The sequence below is a fragment of the Oryza glaberrima genome, chromosome 10 (genome assembly GCF_000147395.1).
Source record: "Oryza glaberrima chromosome 10, OglaRS2, whole genome shotgun sequence".
NCBI classification, from domain to species: Eukaryota; Viridiplantae; Streptophyta; class Magnoliopsida; order Poales; family Poaceae; genus Oryza; species Oryza glaberrima.
The window spans coordinates 17,652,364-17,661,532 of record NC_068335.1 but is presented as its reverse complement, the minus strand read 5'-3'; the positions used below and the strand labels follow the sequence as shown (position 1 = coordinate 17,661,532).

General features: G+C 44.6%; 1 protein-coding gene across 1 annotated transcript; it reads left to right on the top strand.

Moving 5' to 3' along the window:
- The first annotated feature begins 2,286 nt into the window (after positions 1-2,286).
- LOC127752971 (uncharacterized) lies at positions 2,287-8,429 on the top strand. Its single transcript, XM_052278422.1, has 10 exons — positions 2,287-2,795; positions 3,784-3,918; positions 3,991-4,033; positions 4,389-4,451; positions 4,626-4,740; positions 5,057-5,188; positions 5,488-5,567; positions 6,427-6,558; positions 7,851-7,960; positions 8,250-8,429. The coding sequence occupies exons 1-10, from the start codon at positions 2,491-2,493 to the stop codon at positions 8,407-8,409; spliced, it is 1,275 nt and encodes a 424-aa protein (XP_052134382.1). The 5' UTR covers positions 2,287-2,490; the 3' UTR covers positions 8,410-8,429.
- The last annotated feature ends 740 nt before the right edge of the window (positions 8,430-9,169 follow it).

The window sequence follows — 9,169 nt, the reverse complement described above, 5'->3', positions numbered from 1 at the left end:
TTTGACAAATGACAAGTGAAAACATTGCAATTTGCAAAAGTATAATGAACAATTTGTCATTGATTCACATGTCTGTAATTTTCCGTAATTTTGCTTGTAGATTTGAAGAGCTAATTCACCAGGTAGTCCAGTAGTTGCCAATCAGTATGCTTTCATTCCACAGCGCGGCGGGGGAGAAGTCGCACGACCTCGACGGCGCCGTCGTCGGCGAGCCCAACAACAACGACGTGTTCACCGACCACCGCGACGCGTACCTACAAACAGAGGCCTGCACATACAACACGGCGGCCATGGTTGGCGTCTTCTCTAAGCTCATGGAGGTCGAAGTGGAGCGCGGCGCCTTTTTCCCGCTCTGCTTCATCGCCGGCGACGCCGACCTTAAGACCCTGGTCGATGGCCTCGTCGCCAACGGCAACACCAACATCAAGGTGGACGCCGGCACGCACCCGCAGACGGCCACAAGCCACGGGCGGCTCCTCTGCTCCCAACGGTCGGTGCCCCGCGCCCCTCCAACCACCGCCGCGCTGCGACTTCTCCCTCGCCGGCCGGCTGCTCCGCCCACGACGCGCCGCTTCACCCCTCGTCTCCGCCCCTCTCTGCCTCTGCCCCTCTGCTCTGCCGCCGCTCCGCCCTGCCGTCGCCCACTCTGGCCGCCGCCCACCCCGCTCCGTCGGTTGGATAGAGAGAAGATGGAGAGAGAGAGGATAGAGAGAGAGGGATAGAGAGGAGAGAGTAGTGAGGATGACGTATGGGTCCACATGGGCCCACCATTTTTTATTACTTGTGTGAAACTGATATGTGGGTCCCACGTGTTTTATTATTTTTTTAAGATCTAATTGCCACATAAGCACGCCACGTCAACGACACGTTGGACGAAGATCTGGTCAAAAGGAGCCACGTAGGCGCCACCTCAGTTAAAACCGGATACAATACCACCGAGGGATCTCATTTAAACGGTTTCGTTAAGTTGAGAGACCCATCATACCCGGTTTTGTGACCAGGGGATGAAAATCGGACTAGTCGACAAATAGAGGGACCCAAGGTGAACTTATTCCCCATAATAAATGATTGGAAAGGAGCGTTGTATTGTCTTATGGCCCATTTTTGTCCTTTTGATAGGCTACAAACAATAGGTGGACTGTCTTACAACCACTCAAAATTTCTCTCCCTTTTTTCCGCTCAAATACAATGCTATGTTTTATGCATTTCTGATAGTGGAGACAGCATTAGCTAGGCAACCTCTGTGCACGTTGTTTTCATCCCCTTTCGACCCGGCAATAAGATGCGATGATACAGTTGTGTCATCATGTGATTGGTAGAGGGACAATTTTAAATGAAAAGAACAGAGGTCATTCGTTCTATACCACAAAAACGCATAATCTGTTTTTTTTAGAGCAACAAAAGGTCACTGGAAGGCTGGAATTAGGTCATTGCATGCTTGAACTCTATGAAATATGAATAATATGCTGTAGAGGCCTTCGACATGAATTTCAGCATAGATTATCTATCCTTAACCTAATTTTTGCGAATTCTATCTAGATCCGTGGTACTAGCGTATATCATATCTATTCAAATTCGTAGTCATTTGTTTATGAAACAGAGGGAGTAACCATAATCTTGCTCAATCAATTGAGACATACTTATTCCGTTCGAAAAAACCAATCTATTGGAGGTGACATTTCCTAGCACAACGAAAAATTCATTGTCCTAGAAAATGACACCTCCAATGCTAGATTGGTTTTTTTTGGACGGATGGAGTATCTCACAAGTGCTATTGTCCTAAAACAAATTAACTTTAATACACGGATTTAAATATAACCTATGTCGCTATGTCCAGATCTGTATATAAAAGTTAAGTTATTCCGATCGGTTTATTTGATTGGTAAAACCAAGGGAAGAATTGGTCTCAGCACCACCGTGTTTTAAGAAGCATTTCAGACTTTATATTCCATCAGTTTTTAGTTTTGACAAGCTTCCAGTATTAAGTTTTTTTCCCAATGGGTTGAGAACCTGAGATTCAGATTGAGTACACACTAGTATTTTCTAAAAAAAGAAAGAGATTCAGATAATATTAATACCAAGAATGAAGTTAAGCAACTCTGCAGAAAGAACTGCACAGCACATCACCTCTCCTACACTCCTCTGCAGATCGGAACCCGCCACGACCCCCCATACCAAACCCTTCCCCACCCACACTCACTGACACCTAAACCCCACAACTAGTCGGCCCCACCTGTCAGTATCTTTTTTCCTTATCCAGATTCCCACCCACGCAGCAGCCTTTGACTCCCTCCCGTCACACCCGTCTCCATCCCCTTCCCGCCGGCGTGGGCCCCGCCGCCCTTTCTCGCCGGGAAGCAGCCACAGCCCACAGGGAGGAGGGAGGGAGTAGGTGCCCCCACCCCCGCACATCTCCACGCATCCCCATCCACCTCCCTCGCACGCGAGGTGTTCGACGGAACGCCGCCCCAGAAGCGGCCGGGGCTCACCATGTCGACCGCCACCGCCGCCGGATCGGAGCCCGGCCCGGGCCCGGGCCGGGCGGACGTGGGCGGTGAACAGCCCGGGCCGCAGGCGGAGGAGGTGGTGGTGGTGGCTACCGCGGCCGCCGCGGCGGAGGCGGGGGCGGGGGCGGGGGCGGTGACCATCGTGATCTCGCAGCCGGAGGAGGCAGCGGAGCCGAAGGGCGCCGCGGCGGCGTCCCCGCCCCCCGTGGAGGCCGGGGCGAAGGTCGCGGCGGCCGCGGTGAAGGAGGCGGAGCTGGCGAGGACGGACAGCTTCGACGAGCAATGCAGGTAGGCCGTGGGTGGGGGTCTCGTGCTCGTCCGCTGCGAAATGTTGGGGCCTTGGTAGGATCTTGCGCGATGCTTCTGGTTATTTTTAGCGGAGCTTCACGAATCGAGGAGACGATGGGGGTAAGGTTTGTGGCTGTGATTGGTCTGATTTAGTAATTGGGCATTTCGTGGTCGGATTATGGCGCCGTTTGTGAATGAATTTTGGGGGTTTTGCTGGCTGCAACCTGCCGAGAACTTGCAAAGTAGCTCCTCAATGGAGCAATTTGCTCATGAATCATGGATATTAGTATGTACCACATCAGCTACCACACATGTGATTAGTATCAGTTCATCAGTAGTCTTCCAATTACTTCCCTTCATCTAGTTATCCATGTATGACCAATCTGGTGTATCAAGAATTCAATATGTTGCACAGCAATAAAGAGGTTGCGTGCTTCAACTGGATTCATCAAACTAAAAGCAAACATGATTTGTACTTGTGATTTCGAGTTCTCAAAGGGACAGCTTGAGGGTGGGAGATGGAACAAAGCCCTAATTAAAGTTTAGGCCTCCCAATGCTGCTGAGGTTGACCTTTATTTAAGAATACCCAAGTGATTGATCTAATTGAAGTTGCTTGGACTTATGAACAACTTTTGAGCTCAAGCTCCACCAAGCAAGTGTTTATATCTTTTCTCTGGATTACTAAAGAGGAGGACACCGTGCGTGCATTCGTGCGTTCTTAGTTTCTATGAGACTGCTGTGAGAATATGTCTGTGTGCTGATATTTATTATTGCTCGTTAGGTACCGCCATACCAGGGTTACATATTCAGTTTACCAACATGTGTTATTGCACCATTACTTAAAGTTGTTAAATTGCTCAACCAGAAGCCCTTCTTTCTTTACCTATCGACATATGCACTTTCAACTTTCAAGATTTACATATTGCTGTGACTTCCCTTGTCGCCAATGGCTTACTCATTTCATCTCTGAATGTTTAATATCTGTAGGGTATGTCAACAGAAGACAGAAGAACCTTTGGTAGACCTTGGGTGCAGATGTCGAGGTGATCTTTCAAAGGCTCACCGCACATGTATTAGTGTTTGGTTTCGTACTAGAGGTTCAAACAAGTGTGAAATCTGCCAGTAAGTCTTCTTCATATATGGTTATTGGCTATTCGGAACTATTTTTATTTACTGAAGCTGTTTGCTACACAGGCAGGTTGCTGTCAATATTCCCCCTCCAGAGACGCAAGCTAGTGTATGTATACCATTTCTCACCCTGTCTAATATCGTTCTCAAGGTTTATTTCGGAAAACATTACTTCCCATCCTATGTTCAGCCATTATTAGTTATATCCTCAAGTAAAAAAAAAACGACTGATCTCTATCTATGTTGAGACCGGCTAAATCACATCTTTTTGCTTTTATGTGTTTGTAGTATTGAACACTTCCTTATACATATCATTTTCAATTGATTGAGCTTTTCAAATATCTATGTTCCACTGCTAGACAATTAAATGGCCTCCTGAAATTCAGTGGATATTGTGTTGCAAAAAGTATAAACCGAATTTCTCTTGCTAGTAGTGAAAATTTTGTTTTTTTCTCATTGAGCAGACAAGTTATTGGGTTTGGAGGGTTGATTCAGCTTATGGAAGGGGCCGAGGAGGACATGAAAGGGTATTTTTGTAACTGGAGACAGATAAAAAAAGAAACAGATGCATGAATTAACTATCTGACTGCACTGATGCAGAAAGAAGTTACTAACTAAACTACCATGTGAATGTCTTCAATTGTGCTGAACTTATTCACTCTATTCTGCTTCATATATGATGTCTTTCTCTGTGTATGTAGGGATGGTTTAGCCCTCTGTGGGTTGCATTTGCAATTCTTATTGGCGGACTCTTATTGGATGTTCTGATATCTGTTTCTCTTGGCGTCTCCGCACTTCCTGTGAACATAATAATTGGTACGTGACGATATTTTGGTTTACAGCATCTCCAATACCATTTAATTTTCTTCTGTTATTTACCTTGCATTAACCCGATATATGAAAACATAGAAAGAGGAACAGAGGGCTACCATTAGCCTGTACTTAGCCTGAAACACCTTCCATCCATAATCACAATCTTCACCATACTTCATATCGGTGGTTCTACCCAAAGCCATGACAGTTTTGGGAGTTACTAAATTTTTTCAATTGATCATTTTGGTGTCTTTGTTCACTTGAAGATTCACAGGATGGTGCTCAACTGCTCATTGACACAACTGCCTGATGCTTGCAGGTGTTCTTATAGTTCTCGGCCTCGGCACCGCCCTGCGGCTAGCCCTAGAGTGCTGCCAGGAATGGGGCTCCAGGAGAAGCATGCCGAGGCTGCCGATGGACGGCAGCATGGCGCCCAGTGGATACCACCCTGGTGTATAATAGTGAGAACTAGGCGTGTAAATAGCCATAGGACACGAAACAAACTCTGTGTTGTTGGTGATTGTATTCTCTCCTTGTGGTAGCTAGTAGTTCACATGTTTCTCCTCCCTTGGAGGGAGACGAGCTCAAATCCAAAGCTTCTTGTTGTTGAGTGATGACCACGATATCGAATCGTACACCGGTGTAAATATTCAGCGCGGAATGCTCACTTTTCACTGGTTCGTGTTCATCCACAATGTTTTACTGCTGCCCTGGACCTTTGGTCAACGCTAGGTTTGTGCTGTCACCTAGCACGTTTATGGCCTGCTGTGCTGTGCTTGGGATGGGTTTCTTCGGAAACCATAAAGTTTGGAAAAATTTCACAGGAATTGGTATGATTTGCTTAAATTTTCTCTAAGATTCGTCCATTCCGAGACCAGCTTTTGTTAGGAGGTTATCTATACATTTGTATAACAAATTCTCTCAAACATTTGTCAAATGTAAATATAGCACAATCATAATGTAATTACACTGCAACTACATATAACTACAATACAACTTTCAAAAATTAAGCCGTAACATGCTATTTTCGTGAAGCTGAGGTTAAGGGACCAAATCCACCCATAACACACTATTTCCGTGTGTGTGTTGTGATTTTTTTCCTTCTCTGCTTGCACGGATATTGAAGTATATCTAATGGTACAAAATTATATTATATGAAAGTTAGATACAAGTTATATTGTAGTTATGTGCAAGTTACAATGTAGTTATACAACTATAAACTGTATTTATATTTGATAAATTGTGGGAGAATATTTGTCGACAACAAAACCATTTGTTAGAAAATATATTTTAGTTTCTCAGAAAAAATAATTTTAGGAAATGAAGTCAAAATGGGCCGAAAGCGTGTGATGACGTCAGCGGATATCGGCCCAGCCCATCACGCGCGCGTAGGCTACACACCTCACCAGCCACCGCGCATCGCTCAGGGCCGCGGAAACCGTGGAAGAAGAAGCGGAGGACACCCACCCCCACAAATCTCGTCGTCTCGCTCGCCGGCGGCCGCCGCCACCACCACCACCACCGCCGCCGCGATGATCAGCATCCTCGCGCAGGTACGCGACTCCGTCCTCTTGCTGATGCCGGGCGCGGGCGGGGCTCGTCCCGTCGGGTTCCATCCCCGCGTTCGTTCGATTTTGCTGGCTGATCGATTGATTGGGGGAGGGTTTGGGTTCTTGGATCTGCGCGCAGGAGCGCCTCCTCGGGTTCGCCCTGGGCTCCGTCTCCATGGGAGGGTTCGTCCTCCACCAGCGGCGCGCCATCTTCCGCTCCCTCGCCGACGCCGACGCTGCCGCTGCCCCGTCGCCCTTCTCCTCCTACCAGGTCTGCGTGTGTTTTGTCCCGATGCATTTTGCCGTTGCTTACAATTACGGACTATTCTGCTTTCCTCACACGATTGATGATGTTAATGTTATATCCGTAGTATCGGTACGCGAACCTCTGATCAGAATTGCAATGTGTATTTAATCAAAGCTCAATTTCTAGTGTTCGATTTTTCTCTTTTTGTTGGTATAATATTTTGGTTATCTTTGTTTGGTAAGAGAATTGTTTAATCTCACAAGGGGACACAACTAAAATTACATACTTTTACATCTAGAGTCTATCTGTTCAGTGGTGTAGATATCACTAAGAAAAACACCTTTATCTTTGGGTAGTAGCAGTAAGTTTATCTGCTAGGGCAGGATGTACAATGTGGCTCTTGTGAATTTTGAGTTCTTGAAAGGAAAGATTTTAAGTCGAACACAACACACACACACACAAAAAGACGAGCCAGGCTTGGAAGAAATGCAGTTAAATGTGCAAAGTTGATCTTTTTTTTTTCTTTTTTTTTTGGGCAATCTCAATGTAAACATATTGAATTCTGCAATTGGGACCATGGTCCTTGCCCCTTGCAAAGTTAGGTTTATGTGTTCTCAACCAAGTAATACATTACCAGAATAAAACCTGTAACTAGTGATACATAAAGATTTTTTTTTCAATCAGTTATGAACCATTGTTATTAACAATTTTTTAGGATGAAATTTCATTTGGGCAAGTACATCAATAGTCGAAACACATAATCCATTAGATTCCAGTATTTAAGCAGGATTTTGAACTAAATTGATGTATTATGTGCTTTTATCTTTCGTTTTCTCCTTATCTTAGTAGAGTCTACATGCAAATTATATCAATAGGTGAAAACTTCTTATGCCTTGCTTTTAGTTTCAAGTAATGCCACAATATCGGTGTATAAAGTGTTGATGACATAAGCATATTGCAGCTTGTTTACATAAGGACAATAATTACTTTTTACCATTTTTTGTGATCAGATGGACAATAATTACCATAGACTGCAACATCAAGCATATTCTGTGGACAAATATGTTCTAATAACTGCCAACTAATTGCCAGAATATACGGAATACAATATTACCTCTCAGATGGAACAGGCATATAGGATATGATATACAAGATAGTTTTAAGGGAACATGAGTATCATGCTTTCAGCAGAAATAAGTTTACTCCTCTTTATATAACCCCTCAACCGTGGCAGTAAAAGGGACCGAGTTATTAGCGTCTCTGATGTCTTTCTTACTAGGAACCACCTTGATGACTGAATCTTGCCTCTGTTGCAGCCTAGTGAAACCAGAAGTAGAACAAGCTCAACTGAATTGGCTCACGTATGGAACAAGGGAGTGGATGAGACTCTCGGACGACTTGTTGCATACCTCAGCTCTCGTGGATGGTAATTCAAGCACTATCTGGTTGGGCGTGCCAAAGTTAACAGGTGGAGCATTCCTCCCCGGTCATGTCATTGTTGTGCTATGATGTACTCACATTTCTTTGAACCCATAGCTGAATACGATGGTGTCTTTTTCTTTTTAATTTAAGAAAGGTTGAACGATATCATGGATGAATGGATGGATCAATATCCTATTTGTCCCAGAAAAAATGTTCTTTCTGCTACAATTCTTGCATGTATTACACACTTCAGGGACTTCATACTGGCCCTGTCTATATGCTTCGTTTTGAAGCGAATATTCGTGTTGGCAATTCGTTTTAACAGGCTATGATAATAATACTGCTGCTGTACAAGGCATACTAGTATCAGGTAGAGGGTCTGTCTGCCCTGACGAAAATTTCTCTTGGCACATGGCTCTACATGAGCACATGGATGAACAAAGTAGAAACTAGCAACGATCTTCAGATCACAAATTTTGTCCATATCACTTCCGTTGGTTGCTATCCAAACCAAGAAGTGTTTTGAAAATTTCAGGATTGCTATCCAAAGTTGTGGAAAGTCACCTTCTGTTGGGTAGTATGTGTAATGGAGAGTCATAGCGTATCAGAAAAAAGTGCTTGCGTAGTGAGCATAGCATAACTCGCTAGGTTTCTTGTGGTGAAACCAGCCCACTTGAGTTCAAATCCTACAATTAACATGGTGCTCATATTTACGGCTAATTATTCTTTCGATGGTAGGCGATGTATTCATCGACAGTGAGGCTCTGTCAATGTCCGTGGTGATTTCGTTAATTAATCTCAAAATATGTTGGTCCAGATAGGTGCTCATAAGGGTACAGTGTGTGCGCATGCGTTTATAGTTTACAGTTGAGTCGTTTATAGTTGACAGTTGAGTCATTGAAACATGGGTTCTACTTTACTATGCCTCATATAGTCACATGTTACTTTACTATGCCTAAACTACACAAGTTAAGAGAAACCTCGTCCCAGTTGGGCTACTCCGAGACCTGAAGCAGTAAAGGTGAAAAATGTGAAATAGTGGCCACGGAGACTGTCCCATTCCATCGCTAGCAGACCACAGAAAATCCTCCTCATATGACGAAAGGGATCACATCAAGAGACGTCAGCCCAGTGCTCGTCCAAGCATCCCGCCTGATAAACACCGAGACAAAAATAAACAAAAACGATCAGCAGCTAATAAAACCATATGACG